Source organism: Haliotis rufescens, unplaced genomic scaffold (genome assembly GCF_023055435.1).
Source record: "Haliotis rufescens isolate VD_foot unplaced genomic scaffold, xgHalRufe1.0.p SCAF_5, whole genome shotgun sequence".
Lineage (NCBI taxonomy): Eukaryota > Metazoa > Mollusca > Gastropoda > Lepetellida > Haliotidae > Haliotis > Haliotis rufescens.
Window position 1 is genome coordinate 37,706,832 of NW_025964223.1, and position 25,459 is coordinate 37,732,290.

The following is a 25,459-nucleotide window of genomic DNA, read 5'->3' on the forward strand; positions in this document are numbered from 1 at the left end:
GTATCACATGTGATATAGATGCTGGACTGCTGACTGCTGCAGCACATTCACTCTCACTTCATCCTTAAGACACGAGGACATAAGCCAGACCACATCACGGGAGGTGTCAAGATCTGGGCAGAATCTGATTAACTGATTAATTATGACTTCTGTCCTTGCAGTCCCCTAGCATGTAAACTTGCATCCTTCTACTTCTTTGGTTACAAAACATAGTATTGTAAATACAACAAATTAGAAACCAGTTGAATCTCATGGTTGATTAGATATGTTGTAGAAACTGTTGTTAGCCATCTTCCGAGACCCATGATAGATGGGCCTATCGTGTCACTTCTATGTGGAATATTTCCACAACAGTCTCATTGAGTTCAAACCGAGTTCAGCATGTTTATTGATGCAATATTTACAACTATACAAGTGTTGTAGAAATTCATCACACCACCATAGATCATTATATACAATAGGAATACATTCACAACTACAGATAGTTTAGCTTCACAAGTTCACTTGACATAATATCAAAGCTCTTTTCATCTAGAGAAACAAATCATAAAATAGCTGGATTATGTAAATTTTAAATTGTTTTTTAAGTTGTAAAGATCCTCAAATACAATAAATAGCCAGGACAGTTGTTCTTAAGTTAACAAACAAATGCATTCTCAGCTGTTCTGCCTTGCATATCTTACAAACTTCATTCTACAGGCTCTCTGAGAGAGTTCTCCTTTTTGGCTGACTGACAGAATCACATGCCCGAAGCAAATGTCAATAAGTCAAAGATTCTATTGTTATTCATACACCCACAACAAACTCCCCTCGGGAACAAACAATCACAGTTCTCACTAAAATCTGATAAAATCATACATCTTCCCAATCAGATCCATTTGCATTCAACTTTCACACAACGCCATGTTTGAACAGTGTTTAGAGTCCACAGATGAGCCATGCTGGAATACCGGATTTGCCTCCACCAGCTCCAGTCTCGGAGCTACCCAAGTGTGGTGTTATGACCCACAAGGCACTGCTGTCTGGTTGACAAGGGTATGAAAGTAAGTGTCACGTTTCTTCTGTAGCGTATGAAGGAATGTTTCTACTCTAGTCTGTCGCTCTGCTGTGTACTGATGAACACGACTCTGAGGCGTGATGCCGGCAGCATTACCCAGCGAGGACGGCTCCTGCACCATAGCCTGGTAGTCAGACTCCCGCAGGATGCGCTCCTGTTCCATGGCGTTGTTCAGCTTAGCATTCTGGTGACATTGATGGAATGTTTGTTAAATACAGCACGCTCAATTTATATATATTATAATGAAATGATTTACTGACCTTTTACTGTGTTGCTTTTAACCGGAATAGCTCTATTTCAGCAGAATAACTTAACCTCTTTGTTCAAGTCAGCTTACGCCTGATTCTTCTGGTTCACAATACTAACCAAGCACTCACTGTGTTATGCAAAAATCTTGTGTCTCTGTCTAAACCTAACTTTGCCCAATCCTAAACACCATTAAGAGATGCCAGTACCTATCGAAATATAAACATACTGTTCCACGAACTGTATACTGTGTTCTATTGTCGAGGTGTTTCTCACAGTCTTCATGCATGGTCTCTGCATTCACCACATTAAGCTGTATTAGTTGAACCCATTGCTTATGGAGCACCCACCTGTATTGCTTGATAACTTCTCTGGTAGTGGAGGACGGCGCCATACAGGTGCCAGATGCTGAACTCTGGCCACAATACCTTCACAAAGGCCAGGCAGCTGTAGGAGCTCTGTAACAGAGCAATGGCGGGGAGTGGAGGAATGTTTTTACATGACAATAATAATGTTCATAGACCAACTTGCTCTAAGGCAAAACTTCAAATAGCATACAAAGTGGATCTAAGGACCACTTCTTGTGTCACCATATTGGGTACCCATCTCAGTAACATACCAACAGATGAAGTTTTATAGACACAGTTTCATGTTCAAAGTGTAAGCAACTCACCTCCCACAGCAGGAAGTCACTGAGTCTGACTTCCCCTGAAGTACGGATGAGCAGATCCAGGTGTCGAGACCGGGACGTGTACAGGCACTTCCCCAGCAGATCTTCAGAGATGTCACTGAAACATTTGTCCTGCCGTGCAATACACTTTCATACATTCCACACAAGTAGGTGTTGAGTCTAATCAACACCAAACAAGGACATATTTAATAAACTTCAAAATGAAAAAAGGTAGGTGGTCACTGTAATGCAACTGTACAGCCCTTATGTTGGTTGGTTTGTTGTTTTACGCCCGCACTCAGCAATATTCCAGCTTTTTGACGGTGGTCCGTACATAATCAAGTCTGGACCAGACAATCCAGTGATTGACGTCATGAGCATCGATCCACGCAATTGGAATCGATGACATGCTTCAACAAAGTCAGCGAACCTGGCCACCCGATCCCGTTAGTTGACTCTTAATACGACAAGCATAGTCGCCTTTTAAGGCAAGCATGGGTTGCTGAAGACCTATTCTACCTCGGATCTTCACATATCACAGCCCTTATAAACTGACCTGTGTTTGAGCAAGCCTGTACTGACACCCTCCACCATCTCCCTCATGGCCGTGCACATATCATCACGTGCTGTGTATGCAAAACAAACATTCAGGATGGCTCTGAAACAAAGACATGTAAAGGACACTAGTAGCAGCAGAACCTACACTACACTCATGCCATGTACCACAGTCTGCTTCAGTCTTATAACTTTCTTGTCATCAACTGTGGGACATACTTGAAATACCGTGCAAATTCAGTCTTAATTGAATGAAACCATTATGTTGTATGGCTCGGGATGCATGGAGAGGAAGCACCAGCATACTGGGTATACAAAGAGGCAGTTTCATGAGGAAAGTCAATGTTTTCACAGTAAGGCTCCACAAACTAAAGGTTGGGTGTTCTTTTATCTTATATCCCAACCAACTCTTTGAATCAATAGATACAAGATGGCAGAGTGCACAACCTCATTCTAATCAAGCATATATCAACAACAAGCAATAGACATACCCAGTAACAGAATACCTGCACCTTCAGAGGTTGCCCCTACAAGCACTGGGTACTCATGGTACAAGGGATATACCCAGCAACAGAATACTCGTACCTTCAGAGGTTGCCCCTACAAGCACTGGGTACTCAGGGTACAAGGGATATACCCAGTAACAGAATACCTGCACCTTCAGAGGTTGCCCCTACAAGCACTGGGTACTCATGGTACACGGGATATACCCAGTAACAGAATACCCGTACCTTCAGAGGTTGCCCCTACAAGCACTGGGTACTCAGGGTACAAGGGATATACCCAGTAACAGAATACCCGTACCTTCAGAGGTTGCCCCTATAAGCACTGGGTACTCAGGGTACAAGGGATATACCCAGTAACAGAATACCCGTACCTTCAGAGGTTGCCCCTACAAGCACTGGGTACTCAGGGTACAAGGGATATACCCAGTAACAGAATACCCGTACCTTCAGAGGTTGCCCCTACAAGCACTGGGTACTCAGGGTACAAGGGATATAGCCAGTAACAGAATACCTGCACCTTCAGAGTTGGCCCCTACAAGCACTGGGTACTCAGGGTACAAGGGATATACCCAGTAACAGAATACCCGTACCTTCAGAGGTTGCCCCTACAAGCACTGGGTACTCAGGGTACAAGGGATATACCCAGTAACAGAATACCCGTACCTTCAGAGGTTGCCCCTACAAGCACTGGGTACTCAGGGTACAAGGGATATACCCAGTAACAGAATACCCGTACCTTCAGAGGTTGCCCCTACAAGCACTGGGTACTCAGGGTACAAGGGATATACCCAGTAACAGAATACCCGCACCTTCAGGGGTTGCCCCTACAAGCACTGGGTACTCAGGGTACAAGGGATATACCCAGTAACAGAATACCTGCACCTTCAGAGGTTGCCCCTACAAGCACTGGGTACTCATGGTACAAGGGATATACCCAGTAACAGAATACCTGCACCTTCAGAGGTTGCCCCTACAAGCACTGGGTACACAGGGTACAAGGGATATACCCAGTAACAGAATACCTGCACCTTCAGAGGTTGCCCCTACAAGCACTGGGTACTCAGGGTACAAGGGATTTACCCAGTAACAGAATACTCGTACCTTCAGAGGTTGCCCCTACAAGCACTGGGTACTCAGGGTACAAGGGATATACCCAGTAACAGAAAACCTGCACCTTCAGAAGTTGCCCCTACAAGCACTGGGTACTCATGGTACAAGGGATATACCCAGTAACAGAATACCCGTACCTTCACAGGTTGCCCCTTCAAACACGGGGTACTGACTGAATAAGTGACATACCCAGTAACAGAAAACCTGCACCTTCAGAAGTTGCCCCTACAAGCACTGGGTACTCATGGTACAAGGGATATACCCAGTAACAGAATACCCGTACCTTCACAGGTTGCCCCTTCAAACACGGGGTACTGACTGAATAAGTGACATACCCAGTAACAGAATACCTGCACCTTCAGAGGTTGCCCCTACAAGCACTGGGTACTGACGGTACAAGGGACATACTCAGTAACAGAATACCTAAGGTTTTCTAGGTACACCATATGCATGTCATGCATTGAAAACAAATGATCACTGATTAACATATTCAGCTTGACAAATCAAAAGTAAACAAGAAAACCGCATTACCACTATACTCTGCCATGGGCGTTACCACTTTCCCCAACTATGGGACACATTAGAATTTTGTGCCCAATAAAGACTTAGGAAGAGATAGGCACTTGGGTCGTTTCATATCATCAGAAAAAAATGATTAAATGTGAAATTAATACACACAAAAGGCCTCTTCTCTGAAAACAAGCGTCATCAGAAAGATGACATATCCCCCTGGCAGCTGTCTGCAAAGTAACCACTAGTAAATGTGCAATTCTGTATGTAATGAGTCAACAGTTGAATGTTCTTTAAGAAGCATACATTGTTTACCCACTGAATTGTTTTCGAATTCTGGCCCGGAAACGAACCCGTTCCCCAAAGAGTCTAGGTATGTAGAAGAGATAGGCACTTGGGATGTTTCATATCATCAGAAAAAAATGATTAAATGTGAAATTAATACACACAAAAGGCCTCTTCTCTGAAAACAAGAGTCATCAGAAAGATGACATATCCCCCTGGCAGCTGTCTGCAAAGTAACCACTAGTAAATGTGCAATTCTGTATGTAATGAGTCAACAGTTGAATGTTCTTTAAGAAGCATACATTGTTTACCCACTGAATTGTTTTCGAATTCTGCCCCCGAAACGAACCCCATCTCCAATTGAGTCTATGTCCAACTTCATTCCATAAAAAATAAAAAAAATAAAAATTAGAAAAATCCCAAAATTTCAAAAGGCACCACTTCAGTATGTGCCTGATAGCTTTGGCAAGTTTCGATCAAATACACTGAATGGTTTTCGAATTCTGCCCCGGAAAAGGAAATGATTACGGACGGACGGACAGACAGACGGACGGACAGACTGGCTGATCGCTATATCCCCCCGCATTATATGCCGGGGGGATAAAAAGAATAACCGAGTCCTGATAAGTATCTCTTACATAAGCTAACTTATGAACTTCAGTAGTTTCTGAGAAAACTTGTCCTCCTTGCACACGCTATGCACCAAGTAAAATAATGTGGATCAAGGGCCTAACTCTGTAAAAAGATAATTTACAGGACCAATTTTTGAATTCTTGAGAAGTATCTCTTAGATAAGCATGCAAACTTTTATTCATGTAACTTTAGCAGTTTCTGAAACATTTCACACACTATACACAAAATTGAAAAGCACGGAGCTAGGGACATAAACTGTTAAAAAAGAATTTACGGCACCAATTTTCAAACTTAGATCATGACCATTAAAATCTCTGACTCAAATAGTTTTGGAGAAAATTTGTCCCCTTTGAGGAGTGTAATAAGGACAGACAGGCAGACAAACTATGTTCCTTTTCCCTGCCTTACTTCGTGGTGGAGGATAATAATGTGATAGGCAATTTTCTTAGGTACTTGCATTTCAGATCTGAGAATTACCATGGCAACTGTCAAAGATATAAATCTGAGACTTATGTTGAGCTATGCACTGTTAAAAATCAATAATATCTCTGCAGTAAGAATCAGTTTACCACACCACTAGAGGCAAGGGAAAACACTGGGTGGGGCCTCCATATATATACTATTCAGAAGAAAACACAAAATGAAAATTAAATGGTAACAGATTCAGTTTCATGATATATCATTAGGGGGAAATCCTGACTAAGTGCACTATTGCCAATATCTCCATGAATCCATTACAAGGATTGTGATGCCCCTCCTCAACATCACTGGAGCTGTGCTATAAATAGCACCAGTGATAGCCTCAATGGCCGAGAGCAGCTGAATGGAGTGGCATCTCAACATGGCTAAACTTACCTCAAGCTGAACAAACAGTTCTTCGTCCTTGTTCTTGTTTACTTCATAACATGCCCATATCTACACTTTGGTTTGGATGCAAGTGTGAAAAGAAATATATCACTGACAAATTTAATATGCTGATCCCAATTCTTTACATTCAAATTGTTGAAACTATTGACCAGTGCAGTGAAGAAGAATGCAGCATAAATAGCAGCTACATACTCCCCACAGATGGAGGTCCGATGCCATTGGGTTCACTGCACCTGACTATGCTTGTGAACTTCTGATAAATAGACTAGGCTCTCAATGGTGTACCTTGACTTCCATTTTGGCAAATTAAGTTACTTAAAGTGTAAGCTATGATACGAAATCAGTGTTGACAACCAAGCATTCCTCTCGTAATCTTCATTCAAAAAGTAAAAGATTTCTATTTTTTGACACTTGTAAAACAACCCTGAGCTGCGCAAGAACTGCAATTACACAACACTTAGTCCTACTTTGATAGTGCTAATTGATGTCCAAGATTTAGTTTCGTATAACAAAAGATTTTTTTAAAAATCAGCTTCCAATAGCACATTGATAATTGATAACGTTTAGTCAAAAAGTACATTAAGGAAGTGACAATTAAATACTCAGGGTGTGGGGAAGTTGGGGGCTGGAATTTTTTTTGAGACTAAATAATTTTAATCTAGCCATTGCCTAAGACAAGACATTTATTTCTGTCAGCGCCTAGCAAAATCCATTTATTTCCTCTGAAAGGTGTGGAAGCCTTTTAGGGCCATTTGTTTTCTTTCTTTTTTTTCTTGAAATTTCAAGATATATACTGAGTGATATTTCACAATAATGATCTTGAAATTTCAAGATAATAAATTAAACATTTTTACAATTTTAACTTGAAATTTCAATGTATTTCAATCTTAAAATTTCAATATAGCATCTTGAAACTTCAACTTAATATCTTGAAATTCAAGAAAAAAACAAGTGGCCCTAAAAGGCTTCCGTAGAAGGAAGCCAGACAATTTCTTTTGGAAACACAACAGACTTTTTTTCAGAACATTTGGACGAGTTGATCTGTCCCAGCTTTTCATGAACAAAATTCTTTTTGATATCTGAACATGCTGGATGGAATAATGATTATTGCACAAATAAGTATGCGTGTGCATGTTCCTGGATGCTTGCACTAGTCCACACTCTTATAGTGCTAGCCCATGTTGGTAGGTTGGTTTGTTGTTTAACGCCACACTCAGTAATATTCCAGCTATATGACAGCAGTCTGTAAATAATCAAGTCTGGACCAGACAATCCAGTGATTAATATCATGAGCATCGATCCACACAATTGGGATCGATGATATGCAAGTCTGACCATCTGATCCCGTTAGTCGCCTCTTACGACAAGCATAGTCGCCTCTTACGGCAAGCATGGGTTGTGGGTCACGGGTCTAGCCCATGTAGATACCATGCCACAGCATACTGACTCTGAGCCAACCACCTCTTGTCTTATCTTCTGAATGCCGAGGTAGCAACTAGGTAACAATAAGTACCATCTTTTAACATCTTTTCATATGACACATCCAGGGGATCAAACCACTGACCAACTCAGGGTACAAAGATGATATGCACATGTTCCTATTACGTCTAACTTAGGTAAAAGCATGACAGTCAGCAAGGTCGGGTGCAAGTTAAAGCAAGTTCCTTAAATTGAGCCCTGTGTAGGCCATAGCAAGGCCATTTACTACCATTTCTGTTTGGACCATTTAGAACATTCAGTACAAACTACTTGGTAAATGGTGATAGTTTTGAGGATGTTCTGTTGAGAACGTGATAATTTGCTTCATGTTCACCATGCAACAGCTTGTTGGTGATCACAGTTGGTAGCAGGTCTCTTCAAGGTATTCATTCTAAAATTAGTAAAATCTAAATATTTTTTACATTTGTATACTTATCCTGCATTACTCCGTATTGCATTTACTGCTGTCTTTGACAGAGAGACGAACTGTGTGAGATCCAGCTGCTGAAGAAAGTTGTCCCAACCAGCCCAGGAGGCAGCGCCCTCTCACAGTCGGCACGTGACCCGGAAGTCATGATGTCACACCAAAACACATAACTGTTTTAAACATAACATCTGAAACCTCGTGGGGAGGTAGCGTAGCGAAAGGGAGGGCACTTAGACTTCGTAATGCAGGATAAGTATACAAATGTAAAAAATATTTAGATTTTACTAAATTTTTTAACTTATCCTGCATTACTCGTATTGCATCTTTATCAGACGGCATGGCCGGTGGGCATACCTGCAGATGTGAACCATAATAAACCCTCGTCAAGGTCCGATGAATCCGCACCGCATACAAGTGATGACCGGAACATCTACGACCATTCCTGTCTTCAGGAAACAAGAGTCCATGCAAAAACGAAACGCCCGAATAGGAAACCGAAATACAATGAGGCGTGTAGCCAAAATATAGAACTTACCGAAGAGCGAGAGCGAAAGCGAAACGCAGTAGAGCCCTCTAATATGAGGCGATAAACACCAGAGAGTTCGACGGGCCCCACTCGGGGAATCGAAGAATCAGCCGTGTCGGCGGCAAAATCTACGACCATTCCCAAGAGCGAATGCGAAACGCAGGAGAGCCCTCTAGGCTGGAGGCAAGGAACACCGGTGAGGTCGACGGGCACCGCCCAGGTATCAGAGAAGCAGCGGCGTTGGCGTCGGCGCCGGTGTCCACATTTACTACCATTCCTGTCGTCAGGAAACGAGAGTTGATGCAAAAAGTAAAACCCGGATAGGTGACAGCAATAGAATGAGTCGAGTAACCCAAAACTAAAACTGACCTAAGAGCGAATGTGGAACGCAAGAGAGCCGTCTCGTCTTGGGTGATAAATACCAGAGAGGTCGACGGGCCCCGCTCAGAGATAGATGACCTGTTGGGCTACAACCAGGGACCAAAACTGTGAACGCCGGCGACAACTTTCAAGGCTACACGGAAGTAGTGGTTGGTGAAGGCGGTGTCCGATCGCCACGAACAGGCTTCCCTGAACGACTGGATGGAACAGTTTACCGTGAAGAACCAGTGTAAATACGATCGCGCTGATCTCGTTTTATTTCAGGTGATAGCCTTTAGGGGGAGGGTCCAATCCGGCGGCTTCATAAGCTTTAAGGATGACCGCCCGGAGCCACAGGGAAAAGTATTCCGGCTGACCAACGACTGCGACGAAGGGGAGACCGGCAGAAAAAGGTGTTTCCTAGACTTGCGGCAGTCTTTAGATCGTCGTAGAATAACCTTCAGTGCCCTTACTGGGCATAATGACGCTCGTCCTCATCCTCGGCACCCACAATGGACGAGGGGGGAGGGGACAAGGAATGATCTATCAGGCTGTCCTGGGAGTTGAGTCTTTACGCTGACGTCCCAGTACGGTCCATGATGAACGGCGCCCTGGGTGCCCCTTAAGCCGAAGTAGAAGATCGGATACTCGGCTCGTTGATCTGAGCTTGATAAAGCTTGTTGATCTGGGCGCCGGAAGTCATCTAAGGCGCCGGATATATCATAGGCGCCATAACTCTGGAGTAGGAGTAGTCAGAGGCGCCAGAGACATTAGAGGCGTCGAAGATCTTGAGATCGGAGACCTCAGAGGCGCCGGGAGCGCCGAAGACATCAGAGGATGCGGAGGCGCCGGGAGCGCCGAGACATCAGAGGCGCGGGGAGCGCCGGAGGCATCAGAGGCACCGGGAGCGCCGCGACATCGGAGGCGCCGGGAGCGTCGGAGACATCAGCGTTGATGTGGTGGTGTTGGAGACCGTGAACGGTCGTATGTCGTGCCATGGGAGGCAGACTCTACGTTGGGAGCGCTGGAGCCGCCGGTGGAGTAGGAGACCGTGAACGGTCGTACGTCGTGCCATGGAAGGCAGACTCTATGTTGAGAGCGCCGGAGCCGCCGGTGGTGTTGGGAGCACTGCCAAGCTCCGCTGAGCGCTGCTGCCGTCAACGTAGATGGGGGTCGACGAGCACTTTGAGCGAGGTGTGTCCTGGATACTTGCATGAGCTGAAGGATCACAGCGACGAATGACTGCAACATCGGCACTGCCTTGTGAAAGTACAGGGCGTCGTACAATCACAGCAGAAAGGGGCGGCCCCGACCAGATTTGTTCCCGCGGCAACAAGTGCAGCGAGGCAGAAAGTCTGGAATTTAAGCAAAACATAACTATGTGGCAAAGCCACAAAGTGCGGGAAGCATGATGTGATTCAGAAACTTTGTATTTCAATGAAGTTTATGAGATCAAACAATGACGCTAAAAGGTAGGGAAAAGGCATAGCTTTAAGCAAACACATAACCATGTGGCCAAATCACAAAGTATGGGAAGCATAAAGTAACTCAAAAACAGTATATTTTATTGAAGTTTATGAGATAAACAATTACGCTAAAAGGTAGCGAAAAGGCATAGCCTTAAGCAAACACGTAACCATGTGGCAAAACCACAGAGTACGGGAGACATAATGTAACTCAAAAACTTTGTATTATATTGAAGTTAATGAGAAGAAACAATTACGCTGAAAGGTAGCGAAAAGTCAAGGCTTTAAGCACACCAAAACAACATACATAAATGTAATGTATTACCCAAGCCAAAGAGAGAATTCAAAACGCAGAACACGAAATTACGTGGCCACGAGGTGAATGGCCAAATGGCGGGAAAGAAAACAAAATGGCGGGAACAACATTGCGCCCGTAAATTACTGTGCCGTGAGCCACAAACGAGCGATAAACGTTACAATTTACGAATGGGAAGACCCTAAGGTCACCGCCCATAACAGGTAACAATGTAGCAGCATATAATGAATGTAGAAACACGCAAAATATAAAAAACAAACAATAAGCTTTAATTTCCACAAGGGATACAAAGTACGTCCGTCCGTGGAGGTGACAAAGCAGTTATGTGTTTTGGTGTGACGTCATGACTTCCGGGTCACGTGCCGACTGTGAGAGGGCGCTGCCTCCTGAGCTGGTTGGGACAACTTTCTTCAGCAGCTGGATCTCACACAGTTCGTCTCTCTGTCAAAGACAGCAGTAAATGCAATACAGAGTAATGCAGGATAAGTTAAAAAATTAAGAATTTTGCTCTTTCTTTGAATAAAATTTCTAATGATTTATACATTGATATATTTTTCAACCTTCTGATTGTCTGCTCTGATTTTCCTGTTCCAACATGGTTTATTAATTACAGTAAAGGAACAATGAAAATCTTCCATATGACTACCATATTTGTAAAATGGGTAAGCTCAATTCTGATTGGACCATTTGAAACTTTCAACCAGTGAAAGGTGCTGACAACCAAGGGAAATGACATGAAAACCTAGTTGCACCCTGGTCCCATTAATTTGTCAAAGTTAACTGAAGTACCCACAGTTAGATGACAATAAAAGCATCACACAGGCACCAGTGGTGACACACATGCTACAGAAAGCTTTAAGGTATTGTGTGTGTTAAAAAATCATTGGGTAGAAAAGTAAGTGTATACTGTTATATTACTGTACACACATTGCACACACTGTATAATATACACACATTACATAAACTGGATACTGTTCACATTGTATACACACTGTATAATGTAAACACACTGCATACTGTATACTGTACATACATTGCACACACACTGTATACTGTACATACATTGAACACACTGTATACTGTACACATTGTATACACACTATATACTGTACACACATTGTATACACACAGTATACTGTAAGCATCCTGAATACTGTACACACACTGTATACTGTACACATTGTATACACACCGTATACTGTACAAACATTCTATTCAGTACCCACCTTGTATAGACACTGTACACACTTTGTATATACAAGGTATACTGTACACACATTGTATGTATACTGTACACATTGTATGCTCACTATACAGTACACAAATCATTTACACTGTAAACTGCACACATTGTATACTATACACACTGTAAACTGTACAAACATACACACATTGTATACTGTACACACATTACATACACACTGTATACATACATTGTAAACACACTTTATACTGTACACACATTGTCTACACTGTATACTGTACAAACATTGTACACACATACCTACACACTGTATACTGTACAAACAATGAGTGAGTGAGTTGAGTTTAACCCCGCTTTTAACAGTATTCCAGTTATATCGCGACGTGTCAGCTTAATGCGGGTGGAAAGCTTGAAGTGATGCAGGTCTTAGACGTCTACCAGTTCGGTGAAACCCAAGAGCACGGGTATGGTGCTGACAAACCTAGAAACATAACCGGGATTCGACCCACAATCATAGGTTTCTGGCGTGCCCAAGGGACGCAACTCTGCACAGCGAATAACGGCGCCTTACACGACTGGGCCACCCGTGCCCCCTGTACATATTGTATACTGTACAAACATTGTATACACACTATACTGTAGACACATTGCATACACTGTACACTGTACACCCCATGTATAGACACTGTATACTGTACAAACATTGTATACACACTATACTGTAGACACATTGCATACACTGTACACTGTACACCCCATGTATAGACACTGTATACTGTACAAACATTGTATACACACTATACTGTAGACACATTGCATACACTGTACACTGTACACCCCATGTATAGACACTGTATACTGTACAAACATTGTATACACACTATACTGTAGACACATTGCATACACTGTACACTGTACACCCCATGTATAGACACTGTATACTGTACAAACATTGTATACACACTATACTGTAGACACATTGCATACACTGTACACTGTACACCCCATGTATAGACACTGTATACTGTACAAACATTGTATATACACTATACTGTAGACACATTGCATACACTGTACACTGTACACCCCATGTATAGACACTGTATACTATGCATACATTGTATATATACACTGTATATACACACTATACTGTATACACATTGTAAAGACACTGTGTACTGTACACATTGTATAGACACTAGGGCTGCAATGAATAAGATTCGTATCACAAACTGACGAATATAGGGTAACGAATACGAATCTTTATTCACGAATTCAATAACAACTCAGCAGTTGATGTATTATTTGTTATATTCAATGAAAAATTAACAACATAAATTATTTGACATGGTTGGTTAATTATCAATATATTTACATTTGTATACTGCACTTATCCAGGTACTAGTATCTGCTCAAATAGTGAAATACGACAATGACCAGTGACAAAAATACTATCAAATTAAACATATGAGTGTTGTCTTTATAGAAATCTATGCATATGTTATATAATGTTCTTATGGATATTTTTTAGGTACATGGTATGTAAGTGCACATGACTGCATATTCGTAAACAGTCGATTCTAGTGACCATGAATAATGAATTGATTGAATTTAATTCATGAATGGATACGGTTTGATTCACCAAATATGTGAGTGAATCGTAACAGCCCTATTAGACACTGTATACTGTACACACATTCGATAGACACTACATACTGTACACACATTGTATACACATATAGTGTACAGTAAAGCATAGTGTATTGCTCAACAGCAATCTTGCAGCTGTTGGGAGGGCAGTGTGCATAGTATAAACAGTGTGTGATGTGTGTTAGGATGGGACCACACTCAGCATGCTGAGTGAGGTGGCCTAAACTATTGTCGGATATTTATTAAATATGAATCATAGGATTATGAAAATAGCATATATCAAAATAACGCAAATCTACCTAATCTGGCGTATTCTAACTGACACTGTGATTAGCCTAAAAATGAAAAATGGTGATCTACTTAGAAGATAATCATATATTGTTATGCATGAGTGAAACGGCCTATAGCACCTGTCCTGAGGTCATGACCTCACACCGGCCCGTGCATTTGCAAGACTACATCAAAATTATCAAACGGGGTTGCATGCGCATATTCGTATAATCTGTTTCAGACTTCTATCATTGGACGTTTAAATCTGAACTTGATGTTTTCGTTCAAATGTTTCTGGTGCAAAATTGTCAATAGGACACCTTTTGACTGAAATACTTCAAATCACAGTCAGGGAGGTAGGGAGGTCGGTAGTTACTCGATACTTCAATAGCAACAGTCTGTGAAACATTCTACAGTCAAGTCCTGTTTATCCGACAACGATGGTTGCATATGATTATGTCAGATTAACGAGTATGTCGCATAAACGAAATTAAGTACAGTAGAGCACGGATATAACGAACTACAAGGGACCAGAGAAATCAGTTTGTTATATCCGTTGTTCGTTATACACGTTTCGCTCGGAAACGTTTGCCATCTTGGATAAGACAAAACACAATACACGTAATTGCAGTGTTACACGTGAAATCTTCATGGCCTAATTTCACTGCAAGTTTGCCAGCTTTGGTCTGCAGTAACGGACCACTAAGCGTAATGTTTTCCCTTCTCACGGCTTGAAACCACTTGAAGAGGGCGTCCTCTACGTCTTGGTGATTGGCAGCTCGTAACCTCATCCGGGCGGGGCCAAAGTCAGTTGAGTCGCAGGATTCAAGAATGGATTCTCTCTTCTTCATAATTGCAATGTCTTTCTTGGTTTTTATGCCAGCATCAACAGCATTAATAATTCTCAATTTCGTGTCTAAACTGATAGCTTTCCTCTAACTATTGCCCGCTGTGATAGCATATGCAAGTGAACTGACACTTGGAGACAATCTCGTAAACTGTATATGTTTAATGTTTGTTTTACAGACAAGATTACATGTGCAGGTAAGATTAACACAATGCAAATTTAACAAGGTTGATCCGTCACAGCTGATTGTATTGATTCGCCACCATTGTGTTGATTCGCCGCTGATTGCGTACAGACAATTGTCAGTGACACTTGACACTGAAAGATTTCTCAGTTCGCTATACACGTCACTAATTAGTGATAGATGTGATTGTCGGTGAACAGATATCAGTTCGCTGTATCTGTTAGTTCGCTGTAGAGAGTGCGTTTATACGTAAATTTTATATGATATTATATAGGAGATAAATCGGGATTTTTTAACAGTTCGTTGTATCCGTTTGTTCGCTATATCCGTGTTCTACTGTAGTATCAATATTCGTGATCGAAATACGGACAATAACTACAAGGATTCAAACACGTAATAAAAAATATAAAATAAATATTCATATTGTTAAGTTACATTGTTGACTGAATATGTCTTCTAATCATGCAACCTCTAAAGTTTAACACAAAACAACTGTTACAGACTGTATGACTTATTCAAAATACTTTAAGAAAGCTGCTTTCTAAGTGGCTAACGTCGACTTCCTATTGGTCATTTCATTGGTAGGTCATGGTTCGCGAAAGGTTGTTCTATCGTGACCTGTAATTGAATGTCCTCGCCGATAGCGAGAACTTGTATCTGATTTTAATAAGATTGTGGTAATCTAAGATGTGATTTATCCTGTTTTCTTCATTTAAAGCATTAATTGTTTATTGTTAAGTAACTTTATCTCTGCAGCCGTTGTAATATGCAGCTACCAGCTGATTCATCTCGCATCAAAACAGGGGCTGTGCAATCGCGGGCAGAAGACCACAGAGTACACTGATCACTGTCGGATTAACAAGACTGATTAATGAGTGATTTCAGTAATTCGTTGCAAATTAGGTGTGTCGGAGTCGGAGGGCGAGACTGTCGGATTGACGGGTCTAAATAGCACTCATTTAATCGGTTCCCATGATTAGTGTCTGATAAAGCCGATTGTAGGATTAACAAGTGTCGGATTAACAAGGCTTGACTGTATCTTGTTTTAATGGGTAGAAAGTATTTTTCTAGCATTTCTGACAGTTTTTTACCTATTGTTGTGTTTAGTCAGCTCCACTGCCTCTGCAATAGTCTTCTGTACATCAGTTGGCAGTAGACGCAGGTTCCCCAGTACTCGAATACACACACCATGCTTCTCAATCAGCTCCCTGAAACAATGCATATGTTAATATCAACTAGGTCCAAATAATAAACAGAGTTCACATGACTGGAACATCCAGAAATCTCATGAAACAGAAAGGGAGGAATCAGCAAGTCCAATCATGAGGTGAGTAAATGATTGAAGTTGGTGGCTCTCCAGTAGCAAAGGATGGGCTTAGCGTAACAAAATCGACGTCCAGTTCGTTAACAACAAGGCAACTGCTGTGAGATTTTGGTCAATTGCAGGGTTTGCTAAGCATGTGTACCGTTAACAAATATTTTCCAAATCTTTTCAGGTTCTTAATCAACATGCTAAAGTGATTTGATGCACTAAGTGAGGTAAGACCTGTTTTATTACATAAGGCTAACAAAAATAATAATAGTCTTGGTTCTCAGGCACCGGCCGCATCATTATAAAGTCCACCGCACATTTGGTTTTATTTCAATTTTCAAAAACTATTTAAAAATTCTTAAATATTTCACGTCTCAAAAACACAACCCTGGCAGTGAAATGTTACAATACTTAATAACATTTGCAATCCAAAATATTGTGCAGTTACTTTCCTTTACATGCGTACTGCTTTCTTGCACATCTCTTGTTATGGTCATGGTGGCAATTTATTTGCTTGTGTGCTTGTTAGGTGAATGAAAACATGAAATTTACGATAGATATCACTAGACATGATGATTTACAAATTCAATGGTATTTGTGTACTGTATGCAGGACAATGTTTAATACGTAGAAATTAACATTACATGTGTACATGTGTATGTCAAATAGCAATAAGCTGTTCACACATTTTCTCCTCTATCTATGGGTGATAATAAAAAATACTAAATGCCATGGCCAATATCGTACCTGAAAAGAAATTTCAATACAGTGACAGGAAGACCTAAGACTTTGTATCTCTAATGACTAAATTTTGTTTTATGGAGACTTCATCGTGAGGTGATGTAACTTGCTCATCAGCACGATCAGTTCATACACAATTTCGCGGAAATTAATGTAAACAAAATTGAATGAAATCAAGGATAAACAATGAAGACTTTTATAGCTCATGGAATGCATGCTGGACCAAAAAAACTTTTTTTTCTGTTAAAAATAAGAAGTAAATGCATCAAGGAGTAATGTGGGTCAAATAAAAAATATAATATATATTTTACGTGAATACTCTGAAAAGTAACCAAGGGCGCCTGGATGACCAAAGGGAAGGATGAATTGCAATATGTTATGCCATGCTAAAAAAATAACTAAATAATTTATTTGTTTTGTCATTCCATCAACTTACTTTTCCTCGAGGAGTCGGGCAAACTTCTTCCTGGCCAGTTCCATGAGACAGTCTACCTCCTCCTTGGACCGTTTGAAGTTTTCAATGCTGAAGGCGTACACAGTCACCTCACAGATGCCCAGGTCCAGACACCAATCAAGTGTCTGCAAGCAATAGTCACAGGTCACAGAGTCAGAGACAGCCAAGTCTGCACCATTCAACACGAGGTCAAAATGTAATTTTAGTAAAATCTAAATATTTTTTACATTTGTAGATTAAATTATTATTCTGCAGTACTCCTTAATGCATTTACTGCTGTATTCTGACAGAGAGACTACTGTGTGAGATCCAGCTGTTAAAGAAAAGTTGTTCCAACCAGTAACTGGCATCTCCCTCTCACAGTCAGCATGTGACCCGGAAGTGATGACGTCACATTACTGCTGCAAACATAACATCTGAACTTCGTGAGGAGGCATTGCAGTAAAGGGAGGGCACTTAGACGTAGTAATGCAGGATAAGTATACAAATGTAAAACATATTTGGATTTTACTAAATGTTTTGACTTATCCTGCATTAAGGCAGGTGGGCATACCTTCAGATGTGAACCATAATAAACCTTTGTTAAGGTCTGATGAACCAGCAGAAAGTGATGGAACATCAATGACCATTCCTGTAAGAAGCAGACGAGAGCTGATGCATCAGGACAACCAAATAGGTGGCAGAAATAGAATGAAGCGGGTAGCCCAAAACTAGAACTGACCTAAGAGCGAATGCGGAATGCAGTAGAGCCCTCTAATCTGGGTTGATATACACTGGAGAGTTCATTCAGAAAATCAGGATTGGTGACATGTTGTCCATCACCAGGGGACCAAAACTGTAGACTTCGGCGACATCCCCCAGGGCTACGTCACGGAGGTAGTGTGTGGTGAAGATGTAGTCAGATTGCCCAAAACAGCCTTCCATGATCGATTTGATGGGGCACTTGCTATGAAGAGCAAGTGAATGTTCACCATGCCCTCACCACGAGGCCAGGCTCACCTTGAGTGACAAATTTCCAATTCTATGAAAACCGAGCATGTATCAGCCAAGTGGATCGTGGGGGCTTTGAAGGACCGGCTTCAACTAACATGTGAGCTCCTTCAGTCACATAAAAGGAGTGAACCCGGAGGTCATCTCTCCTAAAGTGTGATGCTTTAAACAACGGGGTTAAGGAAAGAGTCGCAAAAATCCCTATCCAGTGCCGAGGCGAGAACTGTCATAGAAGGGTGGTGCTGTGTGAGCATCAGGATTGCTGTGAGTGCCGGAGGAGCTGTGGAGACCAACCGCTGATGCCAAGGTATGGTAGACAAGAGTTGGCGCCGGTGACATAGAAGGCAGAGGAGCTGTAGTAGCAAGGTGACGGCAAGGGTGGTGTAGGAGACCACAATAAGGCATAGGTCTCGATGAAGGGGGGAGTCACAGAGATGTTAGTCATACCAGGCTGTCGACAGCACGTTGAGTAAGACGTTTCCTAGTTACTTGTATGTAGGAGTTGCAGGAGCATGGCGACAAGGGACCGCAATATTGGCATTGTGCTGTGAAAGTACAGGGCATCGTACAATCAAAGGAGAGAGGGTGGGGGTCCCGATTAGATTTGTTCCTGCGGCAGCGAGTACAATGAGGCATAAATTCTACAATTTGAGCAAAGGCATATTGATGTGGCAAGCACACAACAGGAACCATGAGGCATAATGTAACTCAAAAACTTTTCGTTTTTTAAAAGTTTACGCGAGCAAATAATTACGCATATAGTAGTGAAAAGCAAAGCTTTAAAACAAACACAAGGTTAATAAAAAATGTAAAAATATCATCTATATTTATCCTGACTCATACTTATTACTCATGTGTATGAGTCAGAACAAGATAAAATTTAATCGATTACCCAGGCCAAATAAAAGAATTCAGAAAGCAAGAAACGAAAGTTTGTGGCAACAAGTTGAATTCAAAATGGCAGATGGAACAATACACCCGTGAATTACCGTGACTAGAGCCACAAACAAGCGACAAAATGTTAACAAAATATGTATGGGAAGACCACAAAGGGCACAAACCATACAGAGAAGACAACATAATAGTAAATGATGAAAGTAGAATACGCAATGAAGCAAAACAATAGGCTTTATTTCCACAAGGGATACAGCAGTACGTCCATTCGTGGAGGTGACAAAGCAGTAATGTGATCTATGTGTCGTCATCGCTTCCTGGTCACGTGCCGACTGTGTGAGGGTGCTGCCAGTAACTGGTTGGAACAACTTTTCTTTAGCAGCTGGATCCCACACAGTACATCTTTCTGTCAGAAAACAGTAGTAAATGCATTAAGGAGTATAGCAGGATTAGTTAAAAAAATTGTACCTTTCTGTTGAGCTCATAAGAGGATGCATTTTTGAGTAAAATCTGTTGAAAAACTTCAGCTGATCTTTCCCATCATCCTACCTCAGCAAGTTTGTCAAATCCCTTCAGATGTCCCTCAGCCTTCTCCATGCTGTTCTTGGCAGCAAAGCGCCGGTTGCCGTCCATGATGATGCCGATGTGTTTGGGGACTGGGCCGGCCTTTAGCACAGACGCACACATTCTCTGCATCCATGACCGGTTCCGCCGCTCAGGGAACCACGACATCTGTATAAACATCAGGATGTTTACATATATATGTATCAAAATATGCATAACCATCACAACAAAGTATTCACTTCTCACAAAAGCATCATTCTCTTAAAGGACAAGTAAAGTCAACATTGCAACTTTGCAGATTTCAATACTTAAGGGCTTAATTAATCACAGATGCTTGACTAACATTAAACTTGAAAATGGGAAATAGCGTAAAACAGACGATAAAAGACGACAGGTGAAATCTGATGAGGACATCCCATTGCGGGTCATGTCAGAACAACCTTTCATTTGACCAATCAGAGCGTCGCTTACCAGAATATGAAAGTGACAGTCGGAATGTGATTTTTAATCATGCAACCTCGAAACGTCAACACGGGGTATTCCGAACGACAGTAACGACTTGTACAACTGATTCCGTCAAAATTATCGTCTATCTCTCGCTTCAGTGGGATAAACATTTGAACGGAGGAGGCGTTGAACAGTATCTGGGAAGTACTGCCTTACAATCTCAACCAAATATTAGACAATCCGAAATGTTTGTTTGTTCAGTTTTCTATTTTTTTTATCGAGAACTGTGTCAACATATTTATCAAGCTTAGTCTGAAATGGAAGTCGCCAGGTTGAAACGAGTGCCGTAAAGCTCAAGAAAGCTGCTTTCTAATTGGCTGATGTCGACTTCTTGTTATTCATTTCAGTGGTCGGTCAAAGGTCACGAAAGGTTGTTCTAAAGTGACCTGTAATGGGATGTCCTCGGATCTTTGTTTAGCAGCAGCGACAACTCAGATATGATTTTAATGGGATTGGAAGATGTGACAAAGTAGTCACTTCTAATAGTGGTGGAAGGAAGGAAGGCACTATTACTCAGACGTGTTTGGTTGAGAAGTTTCAATATGAAATGGAACAATGTCTGCACAGGCGAAGGACCTATTTCTAATGATAGATCTATCAAGTCTGTTGAGAAGCTTATGGACAAGTACAAGGGTGTACTTGAAGGAAGAGGAACCATTTACAATTTCAAGGCTGACATCAAGGTAAAGCCTGAGACAGTACACAAAATTCTGCAAAGCAAGGCCAGTACCATGTGCGCAAACAGAAGCTGTAGAAGCAGAACTAGATAGACTTGCAAGGGCAGGGTTGTGAAGAAAACTGAATGTTCTGATTGGGCATCCCCAATCGTGATTGTCCCCAAGTCTGACATGTTGCTGTGCATATGTAGAGACTGCAAAGTGACAATAAATTCTTCACTGGAATCCAAGGTTATACCCCATGGCAACAGCGGAGGATCTCTTCTCTGAACTATCAGCAGCTAAGGTGGTCAGTAAGGTGGACTTCTCAAGTATGAGGGCTTGCTGAAAAGTTCTAAGCCTAAGTGGGATATCAAAATCAGATTGAAACAAACTTATGCCACCAACAAGGACAATCATTTAATGAATCATAGACATAAGAACTGCAACTGCAGTGTTAATTTTGTCTTTGTACCAGACCATCTTGTGAAACTACCCATTGAAATCACCAGAAATGGACAAAACTGGCTATAGGGCAGTCATCAAGTCACCTACAACTGAAAGGGCTAACTCCAACACAGATAAATGCTGACATGGTCTCCACTTTAGGGGATGATCCCCCTTCCTTTTCCACTGTAAAGAAGTGGACTGCGGAATTCAAGCGTGGCAGAGAGAGCCTTGACGATGACCTGCGTCCAGGAAGGCCTTCAACAGCAACCATTCCGGAAAACATTACCCGGGTGCATGACATGGTGATGGCTGATCGTCGATTGACCACTCGACATATTGCCAGTGTTGTGGGCATCTCTCATGAGAGGGTTGAGCACATTATCACCAACGAGTTGGGAATGACAAAAGTTTCTGCAAATTGGGTGCCAAAGCTCTTGACATCGGGCCAGAAACGTGTCAGTCCTGAAGTTTTGAAGTAGATCCCGATGATTTTTTGGCCCGATTTGTAACAATGGATGAGACCTGGATTCATCACTTTCAACCAGAAACCAAAATTCAGTTTCATCAATGGAAGCATCCGGAATCACCAGCCCCCCAAAAGCCAAGTTGGTTCCTTCATCTGGAAAGATGATGGCTTCATTCTTTTGGGATTCCTAGGGTATTCTGCTAATTGACTATCTTTAAAAAAGGCCAGCCTATCAATGGAAGTTATTATGGAGACAGTTGCGTGAAGCGACAGGGAATGCTCACTAAAGGAGTCCTGTTCCACCAAGACAATGCTCCTGTTCACAAATCGGTGGTTGCCATGTCAGCGATCCATGATTGTGGCTTCGAACGCATTGACCATCTCCCTTATTCACCTGATTTGGCCCCGTCAGACTTCCACCCTTCCCCAAAATGAAAAAGGAACTAGCTGGTCGCCATTTTCCTAGTAATGATGACGCCATTTCCGCTGTGAATGACTTTTTTAGGGTGGCTGAAGAAAATTTCTTCTTGACCGGCAGCCAGGCCTTGCAGCATCGCTGGCAAAAGTGTGTAAACCTGGAAGGGGACTATGTGAAAACCATCGACTTGGTATGGGTCTTTCACAGTTAGGCTTAGAACTTTTCAGCCAGCCCTTGTACATACCAAAAGCTTGAACTGTCAGAGACCTCTTAGCCCTTGCTGGTTATAAACACTCATAAAGGATTGTATGAGTATCAGTAGTTGTCATTAAGAGTTTCCACAGCTCCTGCAATCTTCTAGTGTATTATGGAACAGATAATCCAAGGAATAGATGGGTTTGAAGTTTTGTTGGGTGATATCCTGATGGGTACAGAAGAGAAATGCAACAATTGGGCTTGGTGGATAGAGTCCTAGGAAGGCTAGCAGAACATGGAATCAAACTCAAGTTGAACAAGTGCAGATTGACAGACTTCAAAGATGTGCGCTTATCCTCATGGCGCACAACTACGAAATCTGACATAAAGTCAGAAGAACATGCCGACTGTCTGTCAAGACTACCATGGGAGTCTTCAACTGTAGCAACAGAGGCGAAAGTAAACTATGTCTGCTACACAGAGAACTAGCCGATATCATCGGACAGATTGCAGAGGTAACAAAGAAAGATACCGCCCTTTCAAGAGTACACATACAGAAACCAAAATCCTGTGAATGACAGTGAACTCCAGCCCTACTTCATGCGTCGTCCAGAGCTGTCAGTAGACCAGGGATGCCTACTTTGGGGAATGTGGGTAATCATACCACCCAGATTGCAGGCAGCAGTATAGCAAGAGTTGCATACAGACACAGTGGCATCATCAGAATGAAGAGCCTCGCCTGCAGTTAATTGTGGTAGCCAGGTCTAGATCAGGCAGTTCAACACACTATGCCAGTTAACAGATGCTTCCAAACTTCTTTCTCACATACTGGGCAACGCCACACACTGTAACAGGTGAATCACCAGTCTAGGGATGGGTATTGGACGCTTTAAGTGTTTCACAATATTTTGCGATGCAAAAGGCTGTATTGCGTTATGAATTACAATATATTGTATAATTCTAAATTTTGAATTCAGAAGCACTCTGATACATTATGGTATTAATTGAAGTTCATAAATGGATCAAAACAAGCTGCTGGTACAAAATAATGTTTACTCAGTCAATAAATAGGCAGCCATCTTGGGATGTGTGGACCTCGCCACACAGGCCTTCATCGGTCGACCAAACAGACAACCAAATAAGGGACTTGGTTAAGTTACCAGAAGTCGCACAGAAGGACCGGACTTAATCGGTTCCCATCTCGGCTGACTCAACACATTCAGGGGTAACAACCCAAAAAGTATGCTTCAAGTACCGGTAATTCAGAGATGAGAAGTGCTAAGAACACCAGTAGGGAAACTTGTGTTGGCAGGCATTAACAAATGCAAAGACTTCATCTCTAAGTGACCTTTGTGACTGTACCAGATTCCTGAGAAGTGCAGTTCAGGAGTTGACAGTGACTTTAACTATGTTGTCTAGACAACAGTTGGGTTGCGATGCATCCAAGATAGTGTTTATTCTTTTTGGTCAGCGCAGACCGAGGTACTGAGGCCTTGATAGAAGAACAAACCCATGACCGTATCCCAGTCTTTGTGTTATAGACACAGAGATAGTTCAATATGAGAACTAAAGGAAATACATCACATATGCAATGACACTTTTGTAGGATTAACAGAAATAGCAACACTTTTAGAATGACCGCTTCCTGGCATATTTGTATAGCTGCGAAGCATCACAAGTCTATACATCAGCTAATGAAAACATTTATCATGCACTGCTGTGACCACACCCACAAATTTATATTTTTTAATCACATTGATTTCAGCACTTTCACTTGGACATTTAAATACTTGCTATATTTTCTCGCTCTGGAATTCATCAGGCAATCATTTAAGGCATTGCCACCTAGATACAGAATGTTGGGTAGGTAGGCCTAGGTGTTTTTTCATCTAGTCCATTAAATGATAACTGCTAGATAGATATACCAATTGCATTATCCTCCACATAGTTGGACGCATTATGTGCAAGGCTTTTACACATATAAAATAAGAGAAACAATATTAAAACTAGCAAAATACTGCAAGGACACAACTTGTCTTTGAATTGTGTAGGGAGGAAGACTGGTACTGGAGTATTCTGATTACTCAGACTTCATGACAAATCTGCAAACACGAGTCTTTCCAGTACAGATATAATTAAATGTAAGCGTGGAATCAGCTGTTGACCTAAATGTATATAGGTGTTGTATAGGTCTCAGAAAGTCTTGTGTCGAACCAACTAAACCGATTTGTCTCAGCTGTGTATTATGTATGTTACTGCTGAGACATGTCGCATGCATATCGAATCGAATCGGGTTGTATTTCCCGGAGATCGGAATACAATATCCTCAAATGACATGTGTCACATGTAGCCAGATTCAGATACGTTCTGCCGAAGATCATCAATATGATGCAACGTCACAAAATAAACGATAAATAAGAAATGAAAGTCTTCTCTGAGTAATATAATGATAATTACAAATGCACCCATAATTCGTGGTAGATGAATTACGTTCTCACCCTAAATATTGTCAACAACGTGTCCCTCCCTCCTCGCTCACTCCCAGTTCACGTTTCACACTCGACTGAGGGCAACCCCGGCTTGTGACGTCAGTGCACTTGCTAAAACAAGTGGTCAGCGTCCGCGAAAGAAATTAGTTTTGCAT

At 41.8% G+C, this 25,459-nt stretch overlaps 1 protein-coding gene across 1 annotated transcript; it reads right to left on the minus strand.

Annotated features, from left to right (window-relative positions):
- Positions 1–370: 370 nt before the first annotated feature.
- On the minus strand, positions 371–25,456 carry LOC124116326 (dehydrodolichyl diphosphate synthase complex subunit DHDDS-like). Its single transcript, XM_046477611.2, has 8 exons — positions 25,314–25,456; positions 20,109–20,291; positions 17,658–17,800; positions 16,260–16,376; positions 2,530–2,631; positions 1,977–2,091; positions 1,654–1,761; positions 371–1,241 (listed from the first exon to the last, which is right to left on the minus strand). Exons 2-8 carry the CDS (start codon positions 20,289–20,291, stop codon positions 999–1,001), a joined length of 1,011 nt encoding a protein of 336 aa, XP_046333567.1. The 5' UTR covers positions 25,314–25,456; the 3' UTR covers positions 371–998.
- Positions 25,457–25,459: the final 3 nt, after the last annotated feature.